Source organism: Crocodylus porosus, unplaced genomic scaffold (assembly GCF_001723895.1).
Source record: "Crocodylus porosus isolate Cpor-Errol unplaced genomic scaffold, CroPor_comp1, whole genome shotgun sequence".
Taxonomy (NCBI): Eukaryota; Metazoa; Chordata; order Crocodylia; family Crocodylidae; genus Crocodylus; species Crocodylus porosus.
Genome location: NW_017728906.1, coordinates 70,056,094 through 70,070,975, shown reverse-complemented (window position 1 = coordinate 70,070,975; position 14,882 = coordinate 70,056,094). Strand labels below are relative to the sequence as shown.

The 14,882-nt window shown below is 42.6% G+C and overlaps 1 protein-coding gene across 1 annotated transcript in view; it reads left to right on the top strand.

Annotated features, from left to right (window-relative positions):
• The window catches only part of CLCN4 (chloride voltage-gated channel 4), a 52,699-nt gene extending 42,320 nt beyond the window's left edge, over positions 1 to 10,379 (top strand). The window contains exons 10-12 of the mRNA XM_019529343.1: positions 285 to 683; positions 7,014 to 7,230; positions 9,984 to 10,379. Coding sequence (XP_019384888.1) covers positions 285 to 683; positions 7,014 to 7,230; positions 9,984 to 10,074 — 707 coding nt within the window. The 3' untranslated portion in view covers positions 10,075 to 10,379. The remainder of the gene's footprint in view (positions 1 to 284; positions 684 to 7,013; positions 7,231 to 9,983) is intronic.
• The last annotated feature ends 4,503 nt before the right edge of the window (positions 10,380 to 14,882 follow it).

The window sequence follows — 14,882 nt, the reverse complement described above, 5'->3', positions numbered from 1 at the left end:
TGCGTGCTCTGATGGTGTGTTAGACTATTTAATTCAAATGATCTCCAAGTATTTATTATCTGCCTTTCTAATACTAAGAGAGTTTGGGCTGAGCATTCCTATTGGAAGCCGTTTCTAATCAAAATTCCAGCAGATGAAATTCCAGCAAGTGAAAAAGACAACATTACTTACACTGTAAAGGGAAGGGGTTGGATCATTTTATACCCTTATGAATACAAGAGACTAAAACACCAAAAATGTGACTTATTTTTGAGGGGGAGCCTGAATGATCTTTCTTTTGGCAGGTGGAGTTACAAGAATGACCGTCTCCCTGGTGGTGATTATGTTTGAGTTAACTGGAGGTCTGGAATACATTGTTCCTCTAATGGCTGCCGCTGTAACCAGCAAGTGGGTAGCAGATGCATTTGGAAAGGAAGGGATCTATGAGGCACATATCCACCTGAATGGTTACCCATTTCTGGATGTTAAGGATGAGTTCACACACCGAACACTGGCAACAGATGTCATGAGGCCTCGGCGTGGTGAGCCTGCCCTCTCTGTTTTGACACAGGATAGCATGACAGTGGAGGATGTGGAGACATTAATCAAAGAGACTGATTACAATGGCTTCCCAGTGGTGGTTTCAAAAGACTCAGAGCGCCTCATTGGATTTGCACAGAGACGAGAATTGATTCTGGCAATAAGTGAGTAAAATGTATCAGTATTGATGCAATACATATTTGAATGGGAATGAACAGGAGGTTAGTGAAGTTATGTAACCCTTAGCAATGGCTAAATAAAAAGTCAAACCAAACTTTTCCTCCCAGGATGAGGAATGCTATGTGAGTCCTTATGTAGAAACATGCTTAGTAGCTTCTCTGTTACAACATACCTGTTGGCAGATCTCCAGGGCCTGATTTTGCACTTCGTTACACTGGTATGAACCTGGGATCATTTGATGGAGTTGAACCAGTATCAGGATGGTGTAAATTAAATCAGAACCTGACTAACAGAATCTCTACTCTCCAGCTATATAAAGTCTCTAGTGACTTCTGTAGTGGGAGTCCAGAGGTAGCTGTGAGCCTAGCTACTACATGCAAGGCATTGGTGCCATGGTGCATTAGTTTCTGTTATCACATCAGGTCACATTTATTTTTAGTTGGAAGCATTCAATGCTGGTTAGAAACTTTCCAGCAGAAAGCTTGTCTATCAGAAAATGCTGATTCATCAAAGTCTACACTTTTAGAAGGGATGGTTCTGATGTAGCAGGCAGAGGTCTAATGGAAACCTCTCTTGTTTTAAGGTAAGTTTGCTGCCTGGTTCCTCTGAAGCACAGGTTTCCAGGTGCCCAGATTTTCAGGACCCTGCCTGATAGGGATAATGTGAGTTCTGGCTTCCAAGCTACCATCTCCTCAGTAGCCTGAGTCCTCAGGTGTTCCATGTTCCATAGGTCTGGTCCAGTTACCTTGGTAGTTTGCTCCCAATTCAGGACCATCAAGGCTTCCCAGGTGTATAGCAGCAGTGGAGACAAGCCAGGAAAACTTTGCAGGAGTTGGACACAAAGGCTTTCCCTTTCTCAGGGATGCTGATGTTTTTGGATTTCATTTCATTTCAATTTGGAATTAAACCAAATCGCAACGTATCGAAATCTTGAAATGAGATTACCCTTTAAATAGGTCTATTTAAATCTTGCAGAGGCTGTGACCCTGTAGACCCTGTGCACTCAAAAGAATGGAGCAGGGGAAGTTCTTGAGCTCTTTAGGAAAAAAAGAATCTGTAAATAGAAAATATGAGCTATTTTGATAATTGGCATTCCTATGTACAAGTACTTTTTCCAAAGCTAGAATAAAACTTGATAGCACACATGATCTGAAAGACAAATGCTTTTTTTTCAAATGTTCTTCTGTACTTAAAGGGATATTGCCTAAATGATTAGACTTTAAAATTAAATTGATTGTTAATAAGTATCCTTCAGTCATTTGATTCCCACACTTCCCCCTCCCAGAAAAGTTATTATCATTGCTGTGATACCAAAAATATAAAGTATTAGGGAGGGAAAAACTCTGTATCTCATTTGGACATCATTTTACTGCTGTGAGTTTAATAATTCTATATACATTATAATATGCCTAAAGTTTGCATCTTATTGTTTTCTTTCTAAATATTTAAAAAATGTCTTCTGTACTCTCTTACAGAACCTTAGTACAAGTCTAGGATACACAGAGCCTTTTCTGTGGCTTTCTTGCACTTTGTAGCTAGGGACAGACATCACACACAAACTGGTATAAATAATCAGAAACCAGTTCACATCTGTAACAGAACAAAAGTTAAGTGCACATAAACCACTTTCAAAATGGCCAAAACAGGTTTCAGATAAACCTGGATGGATGCAGTATCAGACTTAATTGATTTAAGTTAAATTGGTTTATTGGCAAGTGCCTTCCAGATTCAAGTTAACTCACAGTCCCCCAGTGTCCCTGGATACTTTGCACCTCTTCCACAAACCTTCCCTCAGAGGGTGGGCAGGCTAGGCTTGGCCCAGGCTGTCTGCTCCAGCCAAGCAGAGGCATGCTCTAGCACCCCTCAGCTTCTGTTCTGAGCCCCTGCAGGCATATGGCTGCATTTCCAGAATCAAAATAAATATCTGCTCACTTGCTTATGCAGCTTAGACTAACTGGTAAAGACTGAATCAATTCAGCTTCAGGTTTTTTGACTGCCTGTACTTAGCCTGTGTAGCCATGTAATGCGTGTTACACTAGCTGCCATTGTGATTTGGTATTCTTTTCCATTTATTTTGCAATCATGCCAGTGAGTAGAAAAGCTGTATGATTATTTTAAAAGGATCCTCTAAAATGGGTTTGAAATGTCAGGAGTAAAACCTTTTGAAACTGCTGCTGAACAAGCAATCTGACTGCTTTGTATGCTGGGAGAGGTGAATGTGTGGTCCTGTCTAATTCTGCACCATTAATTAAGAAATTAATCAAAAGTAAAGCTGCCAACATTTTTTATCCAAACTATTTCCCCACTGGAAATTGGTTACTTTGATCCCCAAATTGTCCATAAGTAAAAAAAAAATGCTTTCTGATCAGCTCCATTAAAAAGAGTGCCTGACAGGTCTGAGGCAGAATCAAGAATTAAAAATCAATTAAGAATTATTACATGAGAACCCCCACCCTCACCAATGGCAAGAAAACAGAGCCTTGCCCAGAGATTTGTTATTCAAATCTTTATTGGAGGCAGAACGTGCAGGCCCCTAAAGTCTCCTACATGTAGACAAACAAATCAGTTTCACCGGTAGAGCAGCAGAGGCTCTTACCCACCACTTCAGGGGAGAGTCGCTGGGTTGTCACCCTTCCTACATTCTCTTATTGATCATTAGCATTTCCAAACCCATTGTTAGATATCCCCTTACAGTATTTTAATTATGAAAAAGTTGATTCAATAAGCATCATAGGGGACATACTTTTCCACCTGGTTTCTCCTGAATAGTTATACATAATTTCTTAACCCAGTGCTGTGAGTGGAGGGGGCATGACCTGGCTCCAACTCGGCCCTGCAGGGTAAGGAGGCATAGCTTGGCCCCATCCTGGCCCCATGGGTGGAAAGGGACATAGCCTTGCCCTAGCCTGGCCCCTGGGTGGTGAAGGGGTATGGCCCAGCTCTAATCCAGAATCAAAGGGGTGGGGGGTGACGACCTGGCCCCATAGGGGAATGGTGCATAGTCAGGCTCCAACTGGGCACATGGGGCTTGGAGTCTGGGATTTTGGCAGAGGGGAAGGTGGCTGTATTAATGGTTACCACTCCCCTGCCACCAAACTTCCTTATCCATGGGAAGACCCATGGGCCCAATGTGATGGCTCTGCTGGTCACATTTGACTCGTGGGCTAGAAGTTGAGCCATCCTGAGCTAGACAAATCCTAATGCCCTGGGAAAGTGCAGATGTACCAAATAAGAGTTTCTTATCAATCTTTTCTTCAGAGATTTCGCTTTCCTAAAATACCCAGGACTTGTCTAATTGTGATACTTTCCTTTCCTCTTTTGCTGAATGATGACCTCAATGGGGAGCAAATGCAGCTATTTGGAAACCACACAGTTGATCTCACATCACACCATTTGTATCAGAAACTTGCTGTCAGGTTCATGTTCACACTACACTGATTCTAGGTGCTGCTCTATGCATAAGGTTTGTCTCTTTGTATATCGAAATTCTGATTTAAGTTGAAATGTTACCTGGATGATTATGCAAAGGACAGAGAAAGCTGTGGGTCACCTGCACAGTACAGTACTAGCATTTTAGCATGTGATCTCTTTTGAAGTCTCCAAGGCTGCAGATGAACAAATTAGCTAAAAAACGGATTCTACAAATGTGACTTCTAGGGCAGTGGGTATTTTGAAGGATTTCAAGCCATTTTCAATCATGGCCCCATGTATTCCCTCATTTAGGATCTCATTAGCCACCTCAGTTATAACCAACTAAACAACACATATACATGACTGGTCTTTTCCACACCACGGACATAATATCTGATATCATACTAGTTATGAAAGAAACAGATTTTTTTCTGGTTGCAAAAGAAGTGAAGAGGCTATTCCCATTTTCTTACTATCAACATCAGTGTAATCACACTACCTGGCCATGACCAGGTAATATGTCTTAAATGTGATTGCCTTTACTTTTGGAAGCATGTCTTTTTAGTGCAGTACATTTTTTTTGGCTGCTGAGAATATGTCAGTGTACAATCTGAGAGTAACCTAGATCTGGTAGGGTGATGTTTGAGGCTTATGTGATTACGACTTGGTTTATTTCCATATTTAAAGGAATTCATTTGCTTTCTAGACGAGAGTCTTTTCCTATAAATCTCTCCATTTTAGTAGAGTCACTAGAACTGAGGTTGCTTTGCTCCTTAGGCTATGTTAGGTTTGCTTTGCATATGCACTAACTGCAAGAATAGGTGCAATTATTCCATTTTACCACTTCTCTGACTTCCCAAGTCTTTTAAACTGTATAAATATTGCCACTGTTGTGGTAGTACTCAATTTGGTTCAGTCTTACTCTGTTATTTACAGAAACACTTTATCTAGATAGAAATTTTACTTCCAGGTGGAAAATCAGGACGTTGGTCATTCAATGTCATTCATACTGTTGTCACAGCTAGCTTGCAAGCAGGAGGTACTGGTTCTAAAGAAATGGTAACTGAAATCCCTGTGTTATTTGCTTTGAGTGTAGATCAAGGAGGATAAGCAACTTGCTGGTTTATTCAAACTTCCTTACATAAGGAACAATTCTTATTTGGGTCAGATAAACCATCTTCGGTTAGGTGAATGCAAAACTTGTTACCATGACATAATATGACAAAGACCTGTGCAGACACATCCACTCTTGAAAATGAGATGAATAAATCAAAACAAGACAAGGCAAAGTTAACGTTGTTCCTGTAAATTGCAGTTGGATGTGTAATATGTAGGGTGAGATGGTTGAAAGTCACATGCTACAGTGATATTAGATTTGAACCAGAGAAGTTCTGCTTTCAACAATATTACAACAGAATGATCTTTAAAGGAAAAATAATGCAGCTGAATATGTTGGAAATCATTACTGTCCGCATATTACAAGTCAAAGAAGTAGGTTTCTGCACTTTGATTGATGGAAATGAGCTCTGAGAATATATACATTTGCATCGAGTATGAGCTGCTGTACTGCTCAAGAGTAGAAGCAACCTGAATCAATCAAAGGGGATCATTCTAACCATTTTCTAAGATTTGGGATGAAAAAAAGACCCATAAGATATGTTTTAGGTGGTGTCTGTCATCATCCCTGGGATTTCATCTCTCATGTTGTTAGCACCACATGCAGCTGAACAGGAAGTGAGCAGCCAGTGAGGAGAAAAGTACGAAGAAGATCAGTCGTTTCTACTCTAACAACAATTGTTAAAGGCATACATTAAAGTGAAAGGCACAGAACAGTCATAAAAGCCTAGCATGCTGCCAGTTTCGCTTTGTAGTTGGATCAAGGTGCCAGCAATAGATTTTGAATTGGAATATGGTAAAATACATAATGTATTTGAATTCATTTTTCCTACTATTGCTACTCTGTTTTAAAAGCAGGAATACGATCTCCCCTCACTTTTCCCACACTAAGCCTAGATGCCTAAGCTTCATATGAAGAGTTTTGAGGCAAGCAGAATCTGTTCCATATCTTACGGGCAGGGCAAATGGCAGCTTAGTTATAATAGCCTTGTCTCCTACACACTCTTTGAATGGTTGTTCATTGCCACATTATTGTATAGTGGTCTAGGCCCACTGGCTACTCCCTCCCTTCCACGTCAGTCTGAATCAGGTGCACATTAGACACTGCTCACTAAGTATTCAACAAGTTCCACATTTCTGCCATGTCAGAGCCCCCCCTACCTGGATGCCCTGAGTGAATTTTGTACATTGGGGTTGCACTGTGTAGCTTGGTAAATCTAATAGTGTCAAAATCTTGAATTTTCAAACAATGACCAATACCCTCTACAGGGCTGTCTAACTTTAGCATAGCTGGGGGCCAGACCCTACAGACCACATGCTGCAGGGGCAGAATACCTCCCTGCCACCTGGGGTGCATTAGTGGCACATGGCCCCTAACTGTGCAGGTAATGCCAGTGGCTCCCAGGAAGCAATGGTGGTGCATGGCTCCCCTGCCTGCTGGACACAGCCAGCAGCACAAGGCTCCCCACTGTGTGGGCTTCAGTGGGAGAAGCAGCAGGAGAAGTGGCTGCAGAGGCACATGGGCTTCCATTTGGACAGGTCTGCCCTAACACAAGAAATAACACACTGGAAAAGAGAAAGTCCAGCAGAATAAAAAGGGGCATGTTAATGACTCCAATTCCATTTGCATCATAATATTAATCCAATTACAACAGTGGTCCCATGGGATGCAAAAGATTGTTCTGTATTTCCTTATTCTAGCACCTTGGCATGTGAAGAGCAAAGAGGGGATGTGCCAGTTATTACTGACTTTGGTTTAGCTTTTGCCTTCTTTCTTTGTCATACAGAGAATGCACGACAGCGTCAGGATGGAGTAGTGAGCAATTCCATTGTGCATTTCACAGAAGATCCCCCAGAGCTCCCACCCAACAGTCCTCATCCTCTGAAACTACGGCGCATTCTCAACCTGAGTCCTTTCACCGTCACTGACCACACACCGATGGAGACAGTGGTGGACATCTTTCGGAAACTTGGACTCCGACAGTGTCTTGTCACTCGCAGTGGGTAAGTGCATGTACACGCGAGCCAGAATGATCAAGTACCCTTAAAAGTGGAGGAAAGGGCAATAGCCAATTTGCTATAATAATAAGCACTAATAACATAGTGTTTTCTCTGTTCAAAGTAATTTATAGACAGTAACTAATTAAACCATCACCTATGAAATCAGTCGGGTAAATATTATTTAATTTTTTTGGAGGCATTGCTTGCAAATACTTTGTTTGCTCCTAGATTCCCAGGCAAGCTAAGATGGGTACGAAGTACTTATCACAATGTGGATGACAACAAAGGAAAATAAATCTGTCCAGTTTGATTGTGGTGAAAATAGAAGTCCTTGAGTTAAAAGTCCAGAAAAAGCACATGAGGGAAAAAGATTAGGCGCAATAATAGAATCAAATGGGTGAAAAAATGGTTTTGTCTGCATTAGGGAAGTTCTCTCAAATAAATCAAGCTGGTTTTAGAGATCTATACAGCCTTCCTCCCAACCTTAGGACAGCGCATTTGCTTCTGTTTGGGTACATGACCTGTAGCACCCCAGAGCAGCTTTCAGTAGACAAGTCCCCCTGACCCTTCGCTTCCTTTTTGTACTACTCTTACACCCTCTTAAAACAGAAGCCATATTACATTTCTATTAGGAGAATCACCATTCTTCTGGTACAAATGAGAAATATGAAAGTATTAATTGAATTTCTCCTGAGTTCTTAACCTGGAAGCTTTCAAGATAGTTTGCAAAGCAACTTGTATGCTGCCTTTTTGGTCTGGTCCAGGAAGAGAGGGGATCTGCAACAGCTGCTCCCAGACTGTTCCTCAGCTGGGGACTATGTTTGGGGAATGGGCTGGGTCATTTTCCCCATTGCTCCCTGTCTTCTTCTCAAACCAGGCAGTCTCTGATATGGGGAAAAGATGGTGGGAGCACCTCCCTCTGGCTTTGCTCAGCTGAGCAGCAAGGACAGCCAGGGAGTGTGGTAGGGACTGCAAAACCTGGGGACTGATAATCTGACATGGGGAAGCTGTGTCCCCAAGTCTGGTTCCTGGTCCCAGTTGGTTTCCCTTGGCCACTGCTGCTTCCTACCTAGGGGTGGCAAAGATGTATCATGAAGGTGGTGAAGTCAAGTGGAAGACCAACTCCGTGTTGTTCCTTGCTCACTCTGCAGACCAAAAGCAAGTCCTACGCCCTGTGCTTCCCTCAGACCAGGATCACCTCAGTGTCAGGGGGGCACGAAGAGAGGGGAAGAGTTTCAGGCTGAAACTGCTCCCTCTCCCAGAAACATTTCTAGAGTTGGATGTTCTATTTCTTCTGCTAGATATGAAGGCCTTTTTGTGGCTAAATTGTCAAGCTGGGCCCTGGGTTGCATGCTCCAATAGCCTCTGCTCATGTAATTTCTGGTCTCTGGGGCACCCAAATAAGAATCAGTGGGTGGGGCTTAGTTTAGGTCCAGACAGAGACTTTGGAGACTTTTGCAGGTGCTCTGGTGATTTGTAAACAGGATGTGTCAGAGCAGACTCAATCTATCGAGTCTGCTGGAGCATTCTGATTAGATGCTGCGGCGTCTCATGTATTCAGTGTCCTGTGTTTCAAGATGGCAGCAGGGACACTTTAACTAAAGCTTGTTCAACAGTGCCCCTGCTGCCATCTTGAAACATGGGGTGCTGTATACATGAGACACTGCAGGCATTTTTATTAGAGTAGCTCTCAGGACTGCTCTAAGTAAAAACACCCCCCTCCCCCCAGAGCACATGAACAGATGCCCTGTGTGGACATGCTTAAAACCTCCCAGAGACACACTGCAATTCAGGATCTAGTGATTACCCTTTTCTGCAAATAGGCTATCAAGTTTTGAGCTATCATTTTCAAACTTGGGTGCCTAAAGTTTAGGCAGCAGAATAATAAGTGCTGCTTTCAGAAGTGCCAAATATCGGTGTCTGTTAGTTGACTGTGTGTGCCCAGTAGCTGTCAAAATAAGGTCTAAAGTGTTTCACTGGGGACTCACGATTCTGGAAAAAACTCATTCTTGGTTTTTATCTCTAGCAAGTCTTAAAGCATTAACCACATGTTCTGTGACTGAAGTGAAAGGCAAGATTGCTATCAGAATGATGTGGTTCCAAGCTCCAATTCTAGTAAGGTTCATGAGCTGGGAAAGATTGCTTCCTGGAAGTGTGAAAAGCTAGGAAGTTTTCTGGCCCCTCAAGATTCATGAAGATACTGGCAGCCTCTGCCCTGCTAATTAAGGACTATTAAGGGCCAAATTCCAAAACTTGATACCTCTTGTTGAGTAGCAACTTCTTATTTAGTTTCACAATAGTCAGAGTACCTCCCTGAATAGTAAGATACTCCTGAGTGAGAGTAAGGCTCTCAGAATTTTAAAACAGAATACATGGTGGCATTCTGGGCCAGGCTAAATGTCTTAGGCACCACTTAAACAATGTAAGTGATACTTCTGTATGGCATCTTGTGCTGCTCACCCTCTGCACCAGGGTATGCAGGTGGGGAGTGAATGGTGTGATTTTTACCCCATACAATTTCTCATACAAAAATGTATGAAACTGATGACAGTTCATTTTTATAATATACAATGATAACCAAAATAGTGAAAAACATATTATTTAGGATTTTGTTTTTTACATATTATCATTCTTTTTGAGCAATGACAGCTGTGCAGGTTCATATGAGATGTATCGAAGCTCTTAAAAATGCACCTACAGCAGGACAGGAAAAATGGATAACTGCAACCTTTTCTTTCATTTCTTTCTTCTTGCAGGAGGCTGCTGGGCATTATAACTAAAAAGGATGTCTTGAGACATATGGCTCAAATGGCAAATCAGGACCCTGAATCTATCATGTTTAACTAGGCTGGTAAGAGGAGATGGAAAGAAATAACTTTGAAGGAATCTCTTCCAGAGTAATGTAAAGGCTACGAATGGCATTTCATTTTGTTTAAAGAGAAAAAAAAGTGTGTAAGGACAGGCCCAAGTCATGACAGGGGAGTGAATGCAGGATGGCACTTAATTTAATCAGGTAGGCAATTCTGAAACTATACAGCTGCAAAAATCAAGCTGTGTTTCCTTAATGAGTTTCCTAACAGCTGACTTGGCATGGATGGAGGAGGTGTAAGTAATATGGTGTGTGGCAACAACCAGCCAGGGGCACCAGAGGAGTACACCAACATTCACAACAACTCACTAGACAGAGGTGAAGACTCGAAAACATATTTATACGTAAGCAAGCTTTGAGGTCTAAACTAGAGAACTAAGTGTGTAGGAGTCGTGTTGATTGTTTTGTTACTGAAGTCATGGTTATTTATTTGCTACAGAATTATACGGAAGTATTTTCATGAGAAAAAAGATCATCCTATTTATGGAAAAATTTGTCATTTCCATCTATTTTTGTAAAAATTAATATGAAATTCAGGTGGAATTAAAGCTGCAAGAATGCACTTTAGTTCACCACCCTGTTACCCTCTTGTCCTTTGCCCCCTGCTTGAAGCCATTCTACTTACATACCAGTAGTTCAGCAATTCTGTCACTCAGTTCTCTGTACCTAGTGTTTGAAATGCAGCAACTAATTGATTTGTAAAGATTCATTATTTCTCTATGCAGGTTTTGCATTTTTTGGTACTGTATTTAGTATTATGTAATTTACTATTACCCTGGAGAGACTTCAAAAGTCCATGGGAGAAATGTGTAAAAGCACAGAGGAAAGAAACCCAGCTTCCACTGACTCTAAATGAGAGTCGGGTGTTTCTCCACAATGTCAACAAAAGAAACATTTTTTCCACAGACAAGAGAAACTCTGCAGTGTTTTCTGTCTCCCATTTAATTTCTTATCCTTTAATTGGCAACTGTCTGCATTTGCTAACAGGTTACTTTACCCTAACAGGACTAAAATTGCCACTTTTTAAGGCAGCTTGTGCCATGTATAGAATCCCAGTTGCAACCCTCCACAGCACCCTCTTTGGACAAGGGGTCAGAAAAGCAGTTAATATTTTGCTTTTGCTGTTGTCGTTATCCTCTTTTTCAATTAACTTCACATAAATGTAGGTTTAAAAGGTCATGGTAGAAAAGAGATCTGAGTGCATTAGGGTGGCAGTGCTAAACATTCCAAATTTGATGTCAGGGTAGATGCAAAATGTTGGCATTTTGGCTCAAAAATCCTATTTTGCCTAAAGACATTTAACTGCCAATTGCACAGATATAAGATCCTATTCCCACCTGTGGGACTAAATTTTTCCTTATGGGCATGTGTGGAAGGGATTCTTTAAAGCCATTTATACTCTATGGTTAAACATTTTCAACTGGGAAAGTATGTATCTCAGTAAAAGGCCCTAAAAGTATGGTCAGAGAAAAACAAATGGGATGGGTAGTGGGGAGGGAAGGGGATTGGATTCTCTCTCATACCTTTCACCATCCATTAGCCCTAGTGGTTAGGGCACTAGCCCAGAGAAAGGTGCCCATCACCCTGAGGAGATCTGAATTCATGCTCCCCACTTTTCAGGAGAGTGCCCTAAACACTAGGCTGTGGGCTAGAAAGGGCCAATTGTGTCCTTCATCTAACTCATAAAAGCTGGCCAACCAGAGGGATATATGAAGCCAGAGGAAAAGAAAAGCAGGAGAGTCCTGGTTCTTGGAGTGCAGCCTTGGCTCTGACCGCAGCCCGGCTGCTGGAGGCTCCACAGTCCCATTAAGCTGAGCCTGGTAGTGGGAGGTGGTAGAGAGCCTGTGGCGGAGCTGCTCGGAGTACAGCCCTGGCCAGTGGCTCTCCCCTGCCTCCCACTAACTCTGCCACCAGGCTTCAGCTCTGTGGGCCTGGTGAAGCCACTCAGAGTACATCTCAGTGGCGGGAGGTGGGGGAGAGCCAGGGCTGTGCTCCGAGCGGCTCCACCAGCCCTGTGGAAGTCAGCCCAGCAGTGGGAGGTAGTGGGAGAGCCAGTGGAGGAGCCACTGAGAGCACAGCCCTGGCAAGTGGCTCTGCCCCACCTCCCACTGCCAGACTCAGCTCCGTGGGGCTGCGGAGTCTCCCACTACTGGGCTCTGCTCACCTGGGCTGCACTCCAAGTATTGAGGGATCACCTATCCCCAGATTACCTTGTCTTCACTGCTATTTTAACTGAGTTAAGAACACACTTTCTTGCAGTGTAGCCATCTCTGGAGTTATAAATTACATCTTACCTAATTCCCTTCACAAGCCCTTTACCACACTATTCTCAGTCAGTGTTTTCTATCAATATATAGTATGCTCAAAATGCATTTCAGGAGTAATGGGTACAGATATAGATCTCAGTCATACATATTTAACCAAATTCCTTTGATCTGAAGATGTAGTCATAGAGTCTGGTAGTCATTTCAACATTTGGGTATATACAGATATCCAGGGAGGTTAGGGGGAGGATAGATTCAATTTAAAAATGGCCACCCAATCTAAGGTAAATTGGGGAGGGCTTGAGGGGATTAGGGGGGCAAGTAGGGTCTGCAGGGAGGGTTGGAAAGGGATTGGGGGGCTTTTGAGGTCTGGGGGGTTGGCAAAAAGTGGGGAGGCATGCATTGTCCACTGAGGGGCTTGGGGGATCAGGAGGGCAAGTGGGGTCCGCTCAGGGCTTGGTAGGATCCAGGAGGGTTTGGTGGGATTGGAGAGGCTACCAGGGTCCATGGAGGAGGTCTGGGAGGATTTGGGGGTAGGGTTGGCAGGATTGGAGAGGCTTTCTGATCCCACCAACCCACTATGGGTCCCCTCAGTCCCCCATCCCACCCCCCTCCCCCCTGATGCTGCCACACTTCTTTCAATCCTGAAAATAGCCCCCAGGGCTTGTTTTACTAGCATTCACTGATCTCAGGGGGCTGATGGAAGTAAGTTGGGGTGGGTGGGCAGACAACTGGGGGAAATGGTGACTCTGGAGTGGTTAGCATGATGGGTGGCTCTTTCTCCCCTGAGACCAGGGTCTGTTTTTAACCCCCAACCCTCTCCATCCCCAGATGAACAACCCCCTGTCCCTACAACCCAACCCCCTCAATCCCGCCTGACCCTCCACCCACCCTGACTTACTTCCATTGACTCCCAGCACCAGCAAATGTCAGGAAAACTGGCTTTGAGAGCAGCTTCTGGAATGGGGGGTTGGCAGGCTTGGGAGGGGTTGGCTGGTCTGCATATGGAGTTATCTCTCTGGGGGTGGGGCAAGGGGCTTGGGCGCTAAAAATAGCTTAGTGCCAGAGGCGGGGAGGGCCATAAAAATGCAGCCCTGGTGCTTGGGCCAGCAGCTGGGCTTTCTCAGCCCTGGAACTGGTCCAGGAACTATACAGAACATTAATTAGATCAGTCTTGCTAGACCTGATCTAAGTTAGACTACCTCTAAGTTAGGGTTAACTTAGATTGAGTTGGCCATTTCTAAACCAGTCTAAACTTCCAAAACTTATGTACGGTTTGAACTTTGGTTGACCTAACTAGGGATCTAAGTGTAAAGTCTGAACCTGAGTGAATTTAGATCAGGTGGCCATTTTTAACATGATCTAACCTTCCCCTTATCTTTGCGAACAGCTATACCTAGCCATAATGTTCAATATATGCAACTACAGTTCAATGTTGGCTTTCCAGTTATTGGACTAAGATGATGTTGAACTGAGTAGATAAATACAATCTTCAAATACCAAAAGTCTATTATTATACTATTGTTATGTGTGAACTGTGCTCAGTTATACCCAACTTGTGATTTGTAAGTGTACTGATTTGCACCAGGAGGCCTTTGTTACTGTGCAAAACATGGGTAATATTCACCAGACCTTTCTCTGACTGTCACTGTAATAACAGCTAATTTTTATGGTGGAATGAAGCAGACAACAATACTCTTCAGGAAGTGTACAAGACCCCTATATATTGAGTGAATAGTAATAAATATTGTTTTGACTTGTTTTTAATTGTAAAAAATGGTATACATATGTTGTACCTTACTAAAAATGAAGTTTGGACTCTATTTTTAAAATAAAACACACTTACAGTACCATAAAAACTAGATGGACATATTGTACAATGCCAATGCTTTTATTATATTGTATATGATCGTAAGTTTACCATTTAACTCTTAAGGGTCACTAGTGAATGATTTGAGATATGTAACTTTACCAGTCACAGCTGAGATATGGCATTTGAAGTCCAGTGTAGGATCTACCAAGTAGTTCTGCATTGTTTTTGAAGAAGAATGTTGCAGCACATTATTTTAGTATCATAAACTCTTTACTAAAGAATTCTCAGAACTGGAAATTTGTTTCCCCTGCAAGGTAGTTCTGCTGGCTGTCTTCCTTAAGGAGCTGTAAGGCAGCTAATGCCAAATAAGTCCAGCATGGATTTTAGTTTGTTTGTGGTTTAATGATTACATTTTTAGATTAGAGCTGGCTCACTGAATGAAAATAGTAGGTGCAATCCTGCATACTTAACTAAGGCAAAACACCAATTAATTCTGTATTTCAGAATTGCTTTCAGTGAGTGTAAATAATGTAGATTCTTCCTGGTTAACATGCTGCGAAGCGGAAGGAATGGAACCATGTTTTTATGCAAATTCAAGGGTTTGACCATGCAAGTCATTACAGTTCCCATGAAACACTCTAAAAAAATAAGCCTGATGTCTTGGCCACATTCCAATTAAAGTAATTACTCTCTGCCTACTTCAGAATTT